Source organism: Meriones unguiculatus, chromosome 7, assembly GCF_030254825.1.
Source record: "Meriones unguiculatus strain TT.TT164.6M chromosome 7, Bangor_MerUng_6.1, whole genome shotgun sequence".
NCBI lineage: Eukaryota > Metazoa > Chordata > Mammalia > Rodentia > Muridae > Meriones > Meriones unguiculatus.
The window spans coordinates 1276196-1295061 of record NC_083355.1 but is presented as its reverse complement, the minus strand read 5'-3'; the positions used below and the strand labels follow the sequence as shown (position 1 = coordinate 1295061).

At 43.5% G+C, this 18866-nt stretch overlaps 1 protein-coding gene across 2 annotated transcripts in view; it reads left to right on the top strand.

Annotated features, from left to right (window-relative positions):
- Tbcd (tubulin folding cofactor D) overlaps positions 1-18866 on the top strand; it is a 163518-nt gene that overhangs the window by 95491 nt on the left and 49161 nt on the right. For both annotated transcript variants that reach the window (XM_021654200.2, XM_021654203.2), the window contains exons 15-17: positions 688-745; positions 3971-4000; positions 10068-10153. In XM_021654200.2, coding sequence (XP_021509875.1) covers positions 688-745; positions 3971-4000; positions 10068-10153 — 174 coding nt within the window. The remainder of the gene's footprint in view (positions 1-687; positions 746-3970; positions 4001-10067; positions 10154-18866) is intronic.

Genomic DNA, 18866 nt, shown 5'->3' with positions numbered 1-18866 from the left:
CTCACATGGTTAAGCCCGTGGGAAATGTTGAAACCGTATGTTTGGGTGCTGCATGGGGCAAGCTGCCTGTCGGCTGCACAGAGCTCTTGCTGTTGAGTATGGTTTGGAAGGCATAGGCAGCTGGGGTGTAGGAGTGTTAGTGTCAGCCGCCCAGTTGCGACCATTTGCATACTGCCAATTCTCATTCTCTAGTACCATTCATTTTTTCATCTTGTTGGTTACACATGATCTCAGTGGGGAAAAGGCATTATTCTCCAAGGCACTGGAGGCTCAGGGTATGCCATCTAAGGAGAGGTTGCTTTGATCTGCTGTAGCCTCCTGAACTTCCTGCTTCCTGCTGCCTGTGAGGCTCACCTAGATGTCCAGCAAGTGAGCAAATGAATGAACAGTGGAAGGATATCCCATGGTCTGTGCCCATGCCTGAGTACACGGAGGTCAGAAGACAACTTTGGGTATCATCATCTGGAATTTTGCCCACCTCTTTTGAGACATGGTCTCCTGCCAGCCTGGTGTTCAGCCATTAGGGTAGATGCAGCAGTCCCCGAGGTCCTCCTGTCACCTTCCCAGTACAGGATTATAAGCGTGCACCACCCCTTCAACACTGTATGAGGGGTCTCGTGCTTGCAAGACAAGCAGTTTACTGACAGTGTATTTCATTTTAACTAACCATTTTCCTTGTTGTTACAGTGCTCTGGTCATTGCTACCGTGTTTGACCGAAATGTGAACTGCAGAAGAGCAGCCTCTGTAAGTTCGGTTGTCTGCACTGCATTCCCTTTCTGGAGGTGGGGTCCTGTATGTGGGCCCCTGTCTCCTTGGAAAGCTCACACCCCAAGGCCTCAGAGGAGATCGGCTGAAAGAACCCAGTAAAGCAGTCACCACAGTAGCACTTGTAGGGATTTACTGTGAGATTCTTGGTTTGAATCAAGCATAGGTGAATGGACTTCTATTCTTGAGAACATTGACAAACCGAGTCCAACATAAAAGAAAGGACTATGCACAAGTGGAAATTAGAACAAGAATAAAAGGTTGGTCCAAAGGTTGAAAAACAGCTACAGAGTAGTTGTACAAAAGCTAAAAAGTCACTTGACTACCTCAAAACCAAATACCTATTCATGATTTAAAAAGCACAGCCACACAGTATTTCATTGGATGCTTCATTCTAATTCGTTCTTTCTTTTCTCATTTGCCTTTTATTTTGACACTATCGAGAGTTCCCTGAGGAGTTACAAGATTTCAGTGAAGTCTGCTTACCCTTTCCTCTGTTCTCCTCTGGGCAACATCGCAGTTGTACTAAGACAGCTCAGTAGTCTTAGTCAGGACTCCTAGTTGTTTGTGTCCTGTGTGCGTGCGTCCTATATGTCAGTTCTGTGTGGCTGCATCTCACACATACCTGTGAATCCTTTACAATTCCGGCACACAGTAGTCATTGCCACAGAGGTCCCTGTATGATCCTTTTAAACATGGCTGCTTCTCAGCTGCTAGCAGCCATTAATTTACTTTTCAATTTTGTAATGCTTTTACATTGCTAAAGTACCAGTCTTTGGGACTGGAACTCTCACTGGGTGTCTTCAGTATGTTGGGAAGTTCCTGGCCATCTCCTGCCATGGGAGGATTTGTTCTTTGCCTGAGCCTTGGTTTGTTGGGCCGCTTACCTGTAGAAGGACATCTGGGTTGCTGCTGGCTGAGGGTTATTATGAGCACTTTCATGGAGTCTTGTGGAGCACAGTTTCTGTTTCTTAGGGTATATGCCTGGAGTACAGTTTCTGGGTCCCATCTTCTAACTTTGCGGGGTGACTGTACTGCCATGTGTTCTCCCCGTCTTCGCTGAGCCGTGGTGGGGAGTGCCTGGTTTTTCCTGGCCACGGTGCTGTTTTGGTTGTGCCGTTAAGTGTGTGGTGGTTTTGGTTTCCTTTTCTCCAGTGATGCTGAGTCTGTTTGGGGCGCTCCTTCGTTACCTGTGTCCTCCTGCATGAGATGTGCTTCTTCAAGTCCTAGTCCTTGTCTAATTGAATGGTTAGTTTATTGGTGAGCTTGAGAGTTCTTTATGGTTTCTAGATATTCGTCTTTTATATTGTATGTGTGTTTTGCAAATCTCTAGTCTATAGTTGTTTTCATCCTCCATAGTTTATGGGTTGTTTTCACCCTCTGTAGTCTGTGATTGTTTTCATTCTCCAACAGCATCTCTAAAACAGGTTTTAGTCTTGTTTCAGTGTAAAGGCTATAAACCACTTAACCTTGTTCCCAGCATCCTTCTGTCTTCTGTCTGTGCTAGTGGCATATTCTGTAGTGAAGTCCATGTGGTCTGTCTTCACATTGTGTTAGGTGATCTCCTAACCTCTCGTTTTCAAGATGGTTTCAGTATCAATCTGGTATTAATTTTTACTTTGTTTGAAGATACCCCTGCTTATAAGTGTTACATTATATTTAAGTTGGTGTTGTGTCATTTTACATCACCTTTCTTTGGTGTTGTCAAGGGCTGGGCAGTAGTGGTACAAGCCTTTAATCCCAGTACTTGGGAGGCAGAGACAGGCAGCTCTCTGAGTTCAAGGCCAGCCTGGTCTACAGAGCAATTTCTAGGTTAGCTGGACTACACAGATAAGTACTCTCTTGAAAAAGCAAAAGAATTGGTTGCATGGGTCTGGAGCAGTGTCTCAGTGGTTAAGAATATTGGCTGCTTTTCCAGAGGACCTAGTTTGGTTTTCAGCACCCACGTGGCAGCTCACAAGCAACCATCCATCACAACGGTTCTAGGTGACCAGACATCTTCTTTTGACCTCCCTGAACACTAGGCATGTATGGGACGCACATACATATAAGAAGGCAAAACAGTCACATATACAGGAAAAAAAGTAAATTTAAAGGGGGGGGGGTTTGGAAAAGTCACAAAATGGTAAACAGCAAAAAGCATCTGTTTTCCCCCATTTTAGAAACTCCTGAGGGTCACTTAAGGGCAAGTCACCCAATACTTTGGCCCTGCCATGAGGCTCTGTCCTGGAGATACCACACATTTTTGTCCTGGTGCTTACCAGTCCTGTGGGGTTGGTGCATAGTTCCTGGGGTCCTCTGGTTCGACATGCTCTCTTTTTTGTGCATCTGTGAGTACTTTGACCCCCCCAACCCATGTTGGAATGTCTGCTTAGGTAAGGGGTGTCTCTTCTGTTACCCCTGCGTTTCCCCTCTGCCTGTTCTCACCTCTGCTTGCTAGGATGGTGCATGTTGTGTATAGCTCTGCTCCGGCTCCGTATGAAGCTGGTGTCTACACCTGTCTCTAGACCTGGTTGGAACTCAGTTGTGGATGTTTTGGGCAAAGTTCAAAACCCTCCTGGGCAATAAACCAGGCTTGAGGCTCATTGTCACCTTGTTCAGACAGTCCTGGGTAGGAAAGTGTGGGAGGCAGGGAAAGTTGTCACCGAAGAAAGAAGTGTCATCTGTTAAAGGTTTACCTAGAAGTACTTAATTTTGCTCAAGTTCAGATGGGACATTTTCAGCCCCGATTCTGTGTCTGGCATTTAAGCCTCAGGTAGTTCAGAGAGCTGGATGGAGACAGGTGTGTCCTAGGAGGCAGTTCTGAGGGTTTGGAGATGGTGGTGAATTGTGGCCGCGGAGTTCCCAAAGATGAGCGTTTAGGAGTGGCTTCTACTTGTGGACCTGTGTAGTTTGTTCTCAGTTGAATTCTGGGACCTTCGTTGGGGTGTTAGTGTGAAAATGTGTTCCCAGTGAAAAGCCACCTTCAGGTTGTATCTGATCTCACAAATGGAATTCTTAAACTGTGGTTTTAAAGAGCACTAGGACATAAAAACAGTGACAAACCACCCTCAGGGCTCTGGTCAGCCAACAAAGAGGACTTTTATTTAAAAAGTAAAGCCATGGGTCATTTACACTGTACTGTGTTTGTTTTGAATTTATCTTCTGATGTTTAGCAGAAGCAAACCTCACTCACCTCCTGTGTTTGTTCTTTTTGCTCCTTAGGCTGCCTTCCAGGAGAATGTGGGGAGACAGGTAAGGCCACTTTATAAATCTTTATTTCTGAAACTTCCTGTAGGCTTACAGGCCGGAATCTTGACAGCTTTAGTTTCACATCTTCTTGTATTGTTGGGTGGGTAATGAATGAGCCTCACCTCAGAGCAAGCTAATAAACATGACAATTCTGACCCAAGTGCTGCCATGACGCGATCAGGGAGCACTGGTCTCCGTGCATCTTTCAGGAGACCCTGTGTAGGAATGTTTCATGCAGGGCAGGATCTTGTCTCACATACTGCTGTAGGCTGTGCATGTATCAGGCACCACGTGGCTTGTCGGAGGTGAGTCCCTGGACCCTGTAGGCTTTGGCCATTCCCTAGCTTGTGCTTGGAGGCAGTTCTGCCTCACCTTCCAGAAGCCTTGGCCCCACAGCTGCTCTTGATGTTCACTAGGGCTGTAGTTGTGTTTGGGGTCGTCTAAATTGTGCCGTTGAGTCTTGACACCCATTTATAGGCCTCGAAAGTCTTTTTGAGCCGGGGCAGTGGTGCACATCTGTAATCCCAGCACTTGGGGAGGCAGAGGCAGGCAGATCTCTGTGAGATCAAGGCCAGCCTGGTCTACAAAGTGAGTCCAGGACATCCAGAGCTACACAGAGAAACCCTGTCTTAATCCTCCCTACCCCCCCCCAAAAAAAAAAAAAAACAACTTCAAAAAAGAAAGTGGTTTTGATTCCTTCCTGTGTAAGATTCTGGAACATTTGGGGTCTGTGGTCAGTCTGGCAAGAGGCTGGAGAGAGGCTAGGGTAGTGGTTTTCAACCTGTGAGCCACTATCCCTTGTGGGTGGTTGAATGACCCTTTTCACAGGGCTCGGCTAAGACTATCGAAAACAGATACTTACATTATGATTCATAATAGTAGCAAAATTACAATTGTGAAGCAACAAAGTAATTTGTGGTTGGGGATCACTACAACATGAGGAGCTGTATTAAAGGGTTGCAGCATTAGAAAGGGTGACAACCACTGGGTTAGGGTCTTGGCAAGGGGTCAGCTACCAAGATGAGTATGGACAGGGAGAAAGAGTCTCAGGGTCCCTGAGAGAAACCAGCTAAGAATGCTCACTCTAGGGTTTTGTCTTAGAGTTTTATTGGTGTAAAGAGACACCATGCCTGCGGCAACTCTTACAAAGCAAAATATTGAATTGTGGCTGGCTTACAGTTTAAAGGGTTAGTCCATTATTGCTACGGTGGGCAGACATGGTGCTGGAGAGGTGGCTGAGACTTCTACATCTCATGAGCAGGCAGCAACAAGAGACTGTGAGCCACTAGACCTGGCTTGAGCTTCTGACCCCAAAGCCCACCCCGTGATGCACTTCCTGTGACAAAGATACACCTACTCCAACAAGACCACACCTCCTAGTAGTGCTGATGCTAAAGTATGCTGCCAATGTCTCTCTCCTTTAGCAAGGCTCCAGGGTTCAGGGTAGGATCTGGAACAGGATGTGGAATTCTAGTTCAGTTTATCTCTTGGGTCTCTAAGGTGATGGCTCAGGCAACTGATCATGACTGAAAGAAAGAAAGAGGGGAGGGAGCCCAGGATTCTTTCTGTAGGACCAGGGACTACGAAAGGAGGAAAGTTTAACCCCCCCTTCCCTCCAGGGGATTGTAAAGGGGGCTCTTTGATCTGAGGTTAGCCCCCATGTAGGAGCAGGCCGCTTTGGAGGCCTCTGCAGCCTGCTAGTTAAGTCCTGGTCTGCTAACTTACCGGTAAATTGATAAGGAAAAGGAAAGAGAAGAAAAAGTAAGAAAAGACCATTAATGCACACACAGTCAAGGGGAAGGGTCGATGAAGTAAAAAACTTAAACTTGACCCTCAGATCCCCAGTTTACAAATGAGGGTGATGATTCTTGCCAGCATCTCCTCTGTAGAAAGTGTAGCAAGTATAGGCTGCCAGTTCCATAGTGTCAGCCCACACACACAGACAGACATAGAGGCCTGTACATATTCATACACACATTCAATGGATGATACAAAAGGAGCTCTTTACATACAGACAGGCAGTTGACACACACTCATATAACATATGTACAAGAAACAGACAGATGGACATATTTACATGCAAACGTATCTATACACATGTTTTTGTATTTACAACTCATGGATGAAGCGAATTCCAGTGGGCTTCTACCCCAGTGGGCTTCCATTAATGTTTATTGTCTGGTCTCAGCTTGTATCCTTCTGAGACAAAGGAATTAAATCCTCATAGTCAGAAACGCAATTAATCACAAAAATAGATGAATTCTAAAATACAACAGGTTACATGTTTTAAAATTAAACATTTCTTGTCTATGTGTCCATTATGTAAGTTCATAGTGAGTTCAGAGTGACAAAGGTTAACAAGGCCTTAAGATTAACAGGGCCCAATATATGTCTTTTCAGTGAGGACTGACCTGGCTGCAGATTTTTCAGCTATCTCTTAGTAAGTTCAGGACAATAATTTTATCTGTTTTTCATTCTAAGAAACAAAGTAAATTTAAAATGACAGTATATAATGCCAAAAGGTGACAAGGTATAAGGAATTATGACAGAACAGTTTGAATATATTCTGACATTAAGGTTTGTACTTAATTAGACAATGCTTGGTAGTCCTATTGTTATTTGGGTTCATGGGAAATTTAAACCTAAATTTATGGTGCATACAAGGATTCATGGTGCCATCTGAAGTAAAAAATCTGTTTCAAGGCTCTTTCTATCCAATGAAGTTTATGTGTCAGTAACAAGCAAAAAAAAAAAAAAAAAAAAAAAAAAAAAAAAAAAAATCACAGAATTCCTAGCAGATTTAGTTATTCTGTAGGAGGGGGCTGAAAAAGCCACTTGGATCAATGTAGGAGTCATTATCAAGAATTATAAAATCATTCTGAGAATGATTCTGCAAGAATCTGCCTGGCAGAGAAAAGCAGTTACATCAGAGCATAGGCAATGAAGAATAGATATATTTTTATGCCATAAAATTGTGTGTGTATACACACACACACACACACACACACACACACACACACACATACACATGAAGGGTATGGGAAATAAAGGCATGGAAAGACAATCAGCATCAAGAAGCAATCTAGAGATGAGCTACCCAGGGACTTTGCTTCCTAGGTCACACCTATCATAGACAGCGCGTCGCTGGGCCACTGCCAGGTACCTCACTTGCTTGTCTCGAGTCCATTCCTGAATCATTGGCTCCTGACACCTTGTAACCAAGCATGCAAACACAGGAGTCTGGGGGCCATTCCTATTCAAACCACCACAGGTTTCTTGATAGAACGTAGCCTGGGAGCTTGTTAATGCTACAAGTGAGGAAGGCAGAAGGATGGCAAGGCACTGTAATGATGTGCAGAGTAGTCTGTGTGTGAAGGATGATGGGTTAGAGAAGCCTAGGCAAGATGGATGTGCTCTAGGTAAGGTTTTAGTGGAGTGGCTGGGTCAGAATATTGTCAGTAGCCAAGTGTTTACAGTAGAGGATGCTGGGAGTAGTGCAGGAAGTAATAGGGCTGCCCAGTGAGTGACTCAGGGGAGCTGACTCCTCCACTTGAGTTGGTCTGCTTATGATGTAGGTCTTGACACAAGATTTGAATAGATCTTGCCTGCCTGCCGTCCTGGCCAAGACCCCCAAGTGGCTAGTTGAGTGGGCTTCCCACCAGGTGTGTGTGTGTGTGTGTGAATGTATGTATGCTCTGTTCTCTTCCTGCAGCCTAAAAGTCTGTGCGGGTTATTAGCCAGGGGGCAGCTGCCATGTCTAGGTCCAGCATGAGGCCGCATGGTTCTGTGGCTGCTTGGAGTGTTCTGGGTCACATCTCTGTGCAGGTGGCCCGCCCAGATCCCAGACTACCTGAATTCAAGTGAGAAAGCTGGGGTATAGGGTGCTGAGGTCCCTCTCTGGGGAGGAGAGGACAGCCATCTAGCTAGGCAGGGTCTTTGCTTACTGCTTATTTTGGTGCTGAGTGATATGGGTCCTGCTGAGCACAATTTAGACCTCTCCATTCTTCTTGGTCACAGCCAAACCTGTGCTCCCACATATGTGCCCAGTCATGTGCTATTTTCCTGTGACACAGACTGCAGTAGCACCTTTGCTGGGCTGTGGGCTTCTCTCTCACTGTTACAAATGAGTCTGGGGTCTCCTTGGTAAGTAACTACACAATCCAAAGCATTTGCTAAAGCAAAACTTTTCATTTCCGCAAAATGGGGCAAAGCCACTCCTCCAGTAAGCAAGCACGCCTCAGGGGTCGCACTCTGCTTTTAACTTCACGTCAGGGGTCAGGGCCTCACTCTGAGTGGTTCAGCTTTTAGATCGTGCCTCTGTTACTTGGTTCCCTAATTCAGAATGGACCAGCGTTTTGCTAGGGAGAATGAAATTTGAATGTGTATCTTGACTTTAAGAATACACTAATCTGGAGGGATCTAGCCAAATGGTGTCTTTACTAATTTCCTTAAACATGGAGCTTCTGTCTTCTTTTAGTTCTATAGAAATCACATTTCATTTAAGCACACTTTTCACACCATCACACAGAAATGTGAGAAGCGAACAGAAAATGTGCAGTGTGGCAGGGCCGGGAGCCACACTCTAGTGGTCCTACTCCAGCTCAAGCTGACTTTCTGGTTCATCGTTCTCTTCTCAGGCAGAGGGTTGGGGCACCTTCCCTGTGTCTCAAGCGGGCTGTTCACAGGGCAGCGTTCGTGGAGTTGTGAGATACTGACAGGCCCCGGATCAGCTCGGGAGGGTGAAGGCCTTGAGGACGGTGATGAAGGCAGGTTTCGTGGAGGAGGAGAGTTGCTTCCTCCACTGCCTATATTTTCTATCCCTGGCTGGAGACGGTGGCTGTTCCTCTCAGTCTGTGCCTAGGGCACTCCTAAGGCAGATGTCAGCGAGCAGGAGGGTGGCAGAGCTCAGATGTTTGAGTTGGGCCTGGGCCTTTCGCTCTTCCGGTTTCCAGGTGGGTGATACATTCCATTACTTCCTTAGACTAACTGGCTTTTTTTTAATGTAGTATGAGGGCTGATTGTCACCATGGTAATAAATAGCCTCAATTTCATATAAAATTTCAGACACAAATTGTAGATTTCTTTGTTGTCATTTCTTTTTATCTGGTCACACACATACATATGCTAGAAGATGCAGCTCTGTGATGTGCTGGCTGCTGTGCAGAGGACATGCCTTGTCTTTGAGTAGATTGCTCCCTGTGTGAGTTACAGGGATGTAGAGGCAGGTGCTGGTGCTGGGTGCCTGTTGCTTTTCTTGGCTTTTGCTTCTCAGACCTGTGTCAGCTGTGTGCACAGATTGGGAGTCTCCTGCTGCGGGATGGAGCCACTTCTGGACAGTAGCTGTAGCGCTGTCTAGGCTTGGCTACGACTGTCTACATTTATATTTTTTAAGAAAGTTATTTATAAGTTTCTAGACTGTAGTTTTTTTTTGTTCTTTGTTTTTTGTTTTTTTTTTTTAACCACACGTGATAATATTAGGTAACACCAATAGTATGACAGTTTTAGGGTTGAGGTCCTATACTAGGAGGATTTTCGCTGGGTGAGGATGCAGGGGCCTGCCTCCTGTGTTTGAGTTTGGGGACTGGTGGCTGCTTTTCTTGATACTTTCAGAGGTTGGCTATTAGCCCTGAGAGTAGTTGTTTCTGTCAGCCTCATCCATCCTCATCTATCCTCATGGCAGCTAGTGAGGTGTAGGCCCTAGGCTAGGTTTCAAACCCGGGTGGGGGGGTGGGGAGTAGGGGCTTGCCTCCCGTCCATTGGCCTTCCTGCCTCAACAGGCTCTAGGGGACTGTGCTGTTATCTTTGTGAACAGAAAGGGGGACCGAGCACAGTGACCACTTCAGCACTGCGGAGATGAGTGTCTCTAGAGGAAGGACTTCTATAGCCTCTGAAACTGAAGCAGCTGGGTGTGAAGGGTGAGCTGGACTGAGTACAGCATGTGGCCAGGCAGGCAGGAGGAACTCGGACTCACCAGTGAGGCATTCCATGGGCCCAGGTGTGCGTAAGTAAGCAGTCACCTCAGTTGCTATTTCTCACCTCTTCTTTGTCCTCTGCTTTTGCTTTTTCTCAGGGTACTTTCCCTCACGGAATTGATATTTTGACCACAGCAGACTACTTTGCAGTTGGTAACATATCTCACTGTTTCCTGGCTATAAGGTAAGGATTAATGTGTGTGACAGAACTGTAATAGTCTCTCTGACTTGGGTGTCGAAAATCACCTTTTACATTTCCTTCTCCATTATGCTGTGTTCTACGTACCACTTACGTTGTAGAAGGGAAAAACTGAGTGGGCACAGTTACTGAAAACGCTGTCATACCAACTTCATACTGCTACTGGCCACGTGCTATTGCTCCTGCGTCAGTGTGCCAGGCAGGGCTTCACATCTTCGCTATTCATGGTCTTGGTTCTGTCCTTCTGGGTTGGTGCTGTTCTGCCTTGGTACCACACAGGGAATGGCCACTAGCACAGCTGCGCGTGCCCTTCTGGGGGACGGCTTTCCCACCAGGTGTCACAAAGGTATTGATCTTTTCGAGTGATGTTTTAGAGGCGAAGTGACCGTGGAGCTGTTTGTTTGTTTGTTTGTTTGTTTCAATAAAAATATGTTTCCAAGTTGAAATTATCTGATTGTTTATCAAATGAATAAGAAAGATAATCAGGCCAAGGAATAAAAATTAACACCCTTAACTGCTGTTTTCAGAAATCATATCAAATTATTTTTCCTTGTTTAACTTACGTACTAGGGAGCAGTTTCACACTGTATACTGAGGTGAAAAGGGTGTAGTTTTGTTTTTGTTTTAGGAGAATTAGCAGAAACATGCTAAGCATGGTTTTTAAAAGTTCCTGACCATTTTAAACCCTGGGGCTAGGTTTCCTGATAGTTCTACTGTGCAGAGCATGCAGAATTTACACTTCTCCATAACCAGCCTTGACAGACTTAAAGAACACAAGCAAATCACAACTAAAAATAACAGAAAGTAACCAGCCTCCGTCCCTGGAACAGTGTAACTGACCTTGCCGTCACCTGCATGCCCTTACCCTCTAGCCAGAACTTCATGTCCTGCGTCCATGTGGGTTTCTTCTGTGATTATTAGTGCTAAATGTTGTCTGTGAGGCTCTGTGCCCTTTCTCGGAGTGTCTTAGGTAAAATAACTGGTAGTGAAGTTTGAATCTGGCAAATTTTACTTGTTGCTAAGGTTTCTACAGCAGTCTAAAGCTTAAATACTTTCTCACGTCCCTTCTGGACGTGACAGAGCATGGCCTAGCCCGGCTTCAGTGCTGTCTTGAGAGCAGTCTGAAGGGCTTAACCCTATCCGAGCACCACAGACCCCCTGGCCAAGGCTACATCTCCCTGCCTGCCATTTCTCTCTCGGCCTGGGTCCTGGACGGCAGGATTCACAGGGATAGTGGCAGGTGACTGACAGCCAGGTGTGGGGCCTCAGCAAGCAGGGAGGTCAAGCATGAATATAGTTTGTCCTGGGGTCCCTGTGGTAAGTAATTTCATGTCAATTTAACACAAGCTAAAGTCATCTGAAATGAGGAAACTACAATTAATAAAATACCTTTATACAGATCTGGCTGTAGGCAAGCCGGCAAGGCATTTTCTGAATTAGTAATTGATGAGGTAGAGCCTAGCCTCCTGTGGGTGGGACCATCCCTGCACTGGTGGGCCTGAGTTCTGTAAGAAAGGAGGTGGAGCAAGCCAGTAAGCAGCACCCTCCGTGGGCTCTGCATCAGCTCCTGCCTCTAAGTTCCTTTGCGTTCCTTTCCTGTCTTCCTTCAGTGATAAATGCTGTGTAACTATAAGCTAAATAAACCCTTTGCTCCCCAGGTTGCTTTGGGCATAGTTTATCACAGCAATAGAAGCCCAAACTAAGACCGTCCCCAGTGCGCTATGCTTGTTCTGGACTGTTTATACTTTTTATTCTGCTGAATAAACACAGTCTGGAAGCTGATCCACTGGAGCAGGCGGTATTGGGGTACTAGGCTGTGAAGGGCAGAAGATGAACAGAGGCCATGAGGAAGGGAGTGGGTTCCTGCTAGGTACTGGGAGAGGGTGGGCTCTCTGCTCTGTTGAACTTGGGGCCCTGTAACTATCCTCAGCTGAGACAGGCTCCAGGCTGCTGTGGAGGAGGTGCCTTGGAACCTGGTGGTCTACTGTGTGGACCAGAATCAAAAGTGGTGGATGGTCCCTTGGGAAGACATTAGATGAGATACTGCAGCTGACTCAGCACTGTAGGTTATAGTGCTCACCTTTGAGTGTTAAGGACATCTGGTAGATTGAAGGTGCTCAGCATACGCGTTTTGATATGTTGTGATGTGTCTAAGTCTAGAATTCACACGGTGAATGACATAGTGAAGCCTGTGGCCGTCTGATGTGTGCCTGGTGGGAATTTGAGGATTCTGTCCCTGAATGCTGTGATCCCCTGTTGTGAGTGCCTCTGTATTGTGATGTCTGTGTTGCTCTGGTGGTATTCAGCTTGCTTACTGTGGTGCCTGCTGATCAGTAGTCAGGCATTTTTGAGTTTTTTATTATGAATAAAAGGCTCTTGTAAACACTTATTTAGAAATCTTTATGTGGATAGGGTAAATCAGCTCACACACTAGCTCAAATGATCCAGTTTGTTCCATATGTATTTTAATTCTCTTATGCAGAGACTAACAGCAGACTTACCTTTGTGTAGAATTGGTTTTGACTTCTCCATATGTTCCTGAGATTGGCCAATCTCTGAATATCGTACCTTTCGGAACGTTTCATCTTTGCTACTGACCCATGCTGGACATATTTTCATGTGCCTATTGGCCTTTTTTTTCCCCCCGGCGTGTGTGTGTTTGTGTGTGTGTGTGTGTGTCTTTGTGTTTGAGACAGGGTTTCTCTGTGTAGCTTTAGTCATCCTGGACTCTCTTTGTAAACCAGGTTAGCCTCAAACTCACAGAGATCTGCCTGTCTCTAGCTTACTGGCCTTTTCTTTCTTTCTTTCTTTCTTTTTTTTTTTTTTGGTGGTGTTCCTAGGCAAACGCGGGCCAGTTTTTCATTGAGTTTTATTTTTCTTCTTATATATATATATATATATATTTTTTTTTTTAGTGCAGATTTTTGCCAACTCTGCCTCTTCATTTCTGTATGTCATGTTTAGTAGTCTTATTGATGTGTAGCTGACACAAATTGCTTGCATACGAAGTATAAAGCCAAGTCTGACAGAGGAAGATAGACTGCCAGGGAAGCTGCCAGGGCATGAGCACACTGCTTACCAGCAAACTCTGTTTTTATTCCAGCTTGCTTTTCGCTTTTCTCTAATTTCCTTCCTTTAGCATGATTGTTTTACAATTCATTCACTTTATGTGTTGGGTCAGGAAGTTCAGGGGGCTGGAGAGAGGTCTCCGTGGTTAAGAGTATCGCTGTTCTTGCAGAAGATCTGAGTTAGGTTCCCAGTACCTATGTCAGAACGCTCACAGCTGCCTGTAACTCTAGCTAGAAGAGATCCAATGCCCTTTTCTGGCTTCCGCAAGGACCCACACAAATGTGGAATATGCTAAGACAGGTCGCATGCACATCTGCATGAGTACAGCTGTGTGATGAGCCTGCTTGACCTAGCCTGCCCACACTATATCTGGGCTCCAGGCCTAGTCTAGGTCGCACATCCTGTGTTCTGATCCAGTCACCTGTGTCCTCCCCACCCCAAGTCCCCAAGTCACAGAGCCTGTGTGCTGGCCTGACTTGGTGACTGTTTGAGACGCTTGGCCATCCATGCCACCTGCACACTCCCCAGGCACAGGTAGGGTAAATCAGCTCCCACACTAGCCCAGACAGGTCCAGTTTGTTCCATTTGTATGCCTTTTGCTGATTTCTGAACTGAAGTCACTCTGTTGCTCCAGTCCACCCACCAAGAGTCACCAGTTATATAGAAATGAGAATTTCCAAGATGAACTCAAGGATATAGAATTTAAAAGAACAGTCATGAACTTTATCAAAGGATTAAAAAAAGTTAATGATGCAAACATACAACTCATTTAACTTAAAGAGAATAACTGCCTCAGTGATGCCCCCAAAGCAGAAATGTACAGCAGAAGTTGATGCTGACAATTCAGGACTGGAAAACTGACTTCAGTAAAGAAATAGAAATACTGAAGAGAGCTCAAGCTGAAATGAAGGTGGAATTGTACAACTCAGTACAACTTAGAAAACCCAGAGGAAAAGCCTCACAACTAGACTAGATCAAGTAGAAGATAGAATGTTGATACTTAGAAATAAAGTAGAGGAATTAGACCACACAGGCGACAATTTTGAAAAAAATTTTAATTAAAAAAATTTTGGGTGGTACAAGTGTGTGTGGTTAAGACAGGGTTTCTGTGTATAACACTGTCTGTCCTGGAACTTGCTCTGTAGGCCAGGCTGGCCTGAAACTCAGAGCTCTGTCTGCCTTTGCCTCCCCAGTGCTAGCATTAAAGCTGTGTGCCACCACTGCCTGGACTGAAAAAAATTTTTTTAACACACTAAAGGAACATGTTGGAAATGTGGAACATCATAAAAGACAAAATCTTCAAATTATAAGTATAGAAGGAGAAGAGTTCTAGGTCAGTGGCATAGACCAGATCTTCAGGAGGATTGAAGAACATTTCCCTAAATTAGGGAAAGGCATACCCACAAAGATACAAGGAGCACACAAATACCAAGGAGATGACCGGAAAAGGAACTCCCCATGGCACATTATAGTTAATACACTAGATCTACAGAACAAGAAGGGGCTAGTGAAAGCTACAAGAGAAAACCTACAAGTTACATATAAAGGAAAACCTATTAGGATGATAGCCAATTTCTCAGTGGGAACCTTGAAAGCCAGAAGAGCCCAAAGCATGTTCTAAAAGGCCGTGGATGCTAACCTAGACTTCTGTACCAGAAAACTATCTGCCATAGTTGAAAGAGAAAGAAAAACTTTCCACGATATAAGCAGCCTAAAAGAATGCATTTTCACCAAACTTAACCTTGAGAGAGAGAGCGAGAGTGAGACAGAATATGGAGAGCAACATTTCAGACTAAAGAGAAGAATAAGACCATATATAGAAAGAACCAGTGAAGTTATAATTTCTAAAACACTAAACACACAAACAACAAAAAACAAGAAAAAAAAATCAGAATGACAGCCAAGCCATCAATACTTTTCAGTTAATAGCTAAATATTAGTGCCACTTACTTTCCATCAAAAGTCATGGGTTAGGTGAATGGATTAAGAAACAAAATCCATATTTCTGTTATTTATAAGAAACTCAACTTACTTTCAGAGATGGGAACCACCTTAAAGTGAAAGGATGGAAAGAATAAACAAATTGGACCAAGAAGCAAGTAGGTATTGCTCTCCTATTATCTGATAAAATAGATGTTAAAGTAAAATAAATCAGAAGAAATTAGGAAGGACACTTCATTCTAAAGAAGGGAACAATTAACCAAGAAGCTAGCACAATCCTAAATATACATTTATCAATTTCTTATGCACCTAATTTCATACAAAGTGTAGTGCTAGATTTCAAGACACAGATTAACTTCAACTTAGTAGGTGCTTTTAGTACCCCCTTTTCAACAGACGAGCCATGAAAATAGAAACATCAGAATCCAAATAGCATTGTGCATCAAGTGGCCCTAACATATTTCTATGTAATATTCCACCCAAACATCAAAGAATACACATTTTGCTCAGCAGCCCATGGAAGCATCTCTCAAATAGAAAACAAATCTTAAGAGATTCAGAAAATTTGAAGTAACTCTGTGTATCCTATTTAGCCACAATACAATAAACTTAAAATAGACAGCAAATGAATCTCTAGTAAATACACAGCCTCATGGTGGAGATTAAACAGTGCATTGCTGAGTGACAAATGCATCAAAGTAGAAACCAAGAAAGAAATGAAACAATTTGTGTAATTAAAAATAAAACATAACAAAACCTTGGATATATTAAAAACAGTCCTGAGAAGGAAATTTATAAGCCACCTATGTTAAAAAATCAGAGCACAAATAAATGACTTAGCCAGGAGTGGTGGTGGCACATGCCTGTAATACCAGCACTTGGGAGGCAAGGGCAGAGGCAGGCCAATTTCTGTGAGTTCAAGACCAGCGTGTGAGTCCAGGACAGCCAAGGCTGCACAGAGAAACCTTGTCTCCAAAAACCAAAACCAAAATCAAGACCAACAAAAATCCCCCATGAATATAAGAAATAAAACAACAATAATACAAAGACTAGATGAGTCTAGGAGCTGGTTCTTTGAGAAGATAAAGAAGATTGAGAGACCCTTGACCCAACTAACCAAAAGAAAAAGGATTACTCAAATTAACAGTCCGATATAAGCAGTGAAACTTTACAACAGACACCAAAGAAAGAACAGAATATCATATTTCTTGAAGAGGAATACTTTAAAAAGGTATATACTCTATTAAGTTAGAAGAATCTAAAAGTAGGTGAGTATCTAGACTCATCCAGAACACCAGAGTTAAACCGGGAGGAGATCAGTGTTTTAGTAGATCCATAACAAATGAGGAGATTTAACAATAATAATAATGATAACGATAAGCCTTCCCACTAAAAGAGGCCCGGATGGCCTCACAGCAGAGCTCTGTCAGGCTGGTAAAGGTTTGCGCTTATTCCGCGTCTGTGCACCGTGTGCACACTGATGCAGCGGGGGTCGAGAGTATCTTAGAGAGCTGAGGGCCACCGTGTAGCTGGGTGCTGAAGATGGAAACTGCCTGCCGCTAGAGCAATACATGCTGTTCCCTGCTCAGCTGTCTCTCCAGCTACTACACCAATACTTCTTAAATTCTTACAAAATAAAACAAACAAATAAAAAAGCCAAAAACAGAAGGAGCACTTCCAAATTGCTCTATGAAACCAGTAAAACTAGTACCAAAACCAGGTAAAGATACAGCAAAAAAAGAGAAAATTATAAGCCAGTTTCCCTGATGACTATAGATGTAAAAATCCTGAATAAAATACTTGGATGCAGAATACATATACATATATGTATATGCAAGCATATGCATGTGTGTGCGCATGCCTGTGTGCGTGCGTATGTGTGTGTGTGTGTGTGTGTGTGTGTGTATCCAACATGCTTCATGATCAAAGTTCTAGAGAGAGAGACTAGAGGGGACATAGCTCAACATAATTAAGACTATACGTGACATACCCATAACCAGCAACATCCTAAATGGAGAAAAACTTGGACTCGGTCCCATTAAAATCAGGGAGAGAGAGGACTGTCTACTGTCTCCACCCCCTTTCAGCAGTGCGTTCAGTGCTGTTTAAGAGGACGAGAATTAAAGGAACACAGATAGGAAAAGGCAAATTATCTGTTAGCAAATGATGTATTATAAAGAGATTTCAGAAATTCTGATTTCTAGAAATGTCAACATTTTAGCAAAGTTGGAAGGATGCAAAATCATCATATAAAAAAAAGCCTTTTTATGTACCAGCAACAAACACTCTGAGAGATTATGGAAATACTCCTATTAATAATAGCTTTAAAAATATCTAGGAGTAAACCTAACCAAAGAGGCTTCTACAATGAAAACTTTAACTCTGAAGAAAGATCAAGAAAAAACAATGGACGATTGGTAGAATTGCTGTGCTCATGGATTGGTAGAACTGATATTGTGAAAATGACGATACTGCCAAAAGGAATGTATAGATTCAGTGCAGACCCAAGCAAAATCCCCCAGATATTTTTCAGACACAAAAACATTAGTAAAATTCATATGAAGCCACAAAACTTCCAAATACCCAAAGAAATCCAGAAGAAAAAGAGGAAAAAGAAGAGACACCAGTGACAGAAGGGTTAGCACACCAGGCTTCATGCTGTATTACGGAGCCATAATAGTATAAACTGCATGGTCCTGGCACAGAACATACGTCAGCCATTGCAACAAGACAGACCAAACATGAGTACATTATAGTCATCTCATATTTATAATTATATAATTATAAATTGTGAGTAATTATAGCCATCTCATATTTTACAAAGATACCCAACGTTACATTAAAGAGACGACAGTATCTTCAACAAATGGTACTGTGAATACTGGATATATCTCCATGTAGAAGAATGAAATTAGACCTGCACAAAAATCAATTCTAAGTGGATCAAAGTGTCAAATACGAAACCTCAAATGCTGAAGCTGCTGAAAGAACACTGTATACCAAAGAACTTTGTGAATATGACTTTGTTTAGGAATTAAGGCCAGCACTTGACAAATGGAACCTTATAAAATTAAAAGCCTCTATACAGCAAAAGAAAAGATGGAAAAGTGGGAGAATCTTTGCCAATTGCACATCTGATAAGACTATTAATGGTCTGAATATATAAAGAACTAAAAATCAAGGAAACAATCCAATTTTAAAAATGGGCCATGGATATGAACAAAATAAATAAAATGCCTAAGAAATATTGTAATAGAAATGTAAAAGTGTGCTAGTCTTTAGTAGTTATGGAAATGTAAATCAAAACTACTTTGACAGTTGATTTTACCCCAGTGGCTCCAATCAGGAAAACAGTTGACAAGTGTTATGGAGAAGGGAGCCCTCGTTGACTGTTGGTGGGATTGCACACTGGCTAGGAAGTCAATGTGTCATTGATCAGGAGCCCCAGCTGTGCCACTCTCTGGGAGATACCGAAGGCTCTGTTCATACCACAGATAGGTGCTCAGCTGTGTTCCTTGCCACCCTGTTCATAATGGCTAGCAAGTGGAAACAACCTTTTCACTGATGAATGGATGATGAAAATGTGGTACAGACACACAGTGGAATTCTCTTTAGCTCTAAGGAAAAATGAGACCATGAAATTTGCAGATAAATGGATAGGAGTAGAAAATATTATCCCGAATAAGGT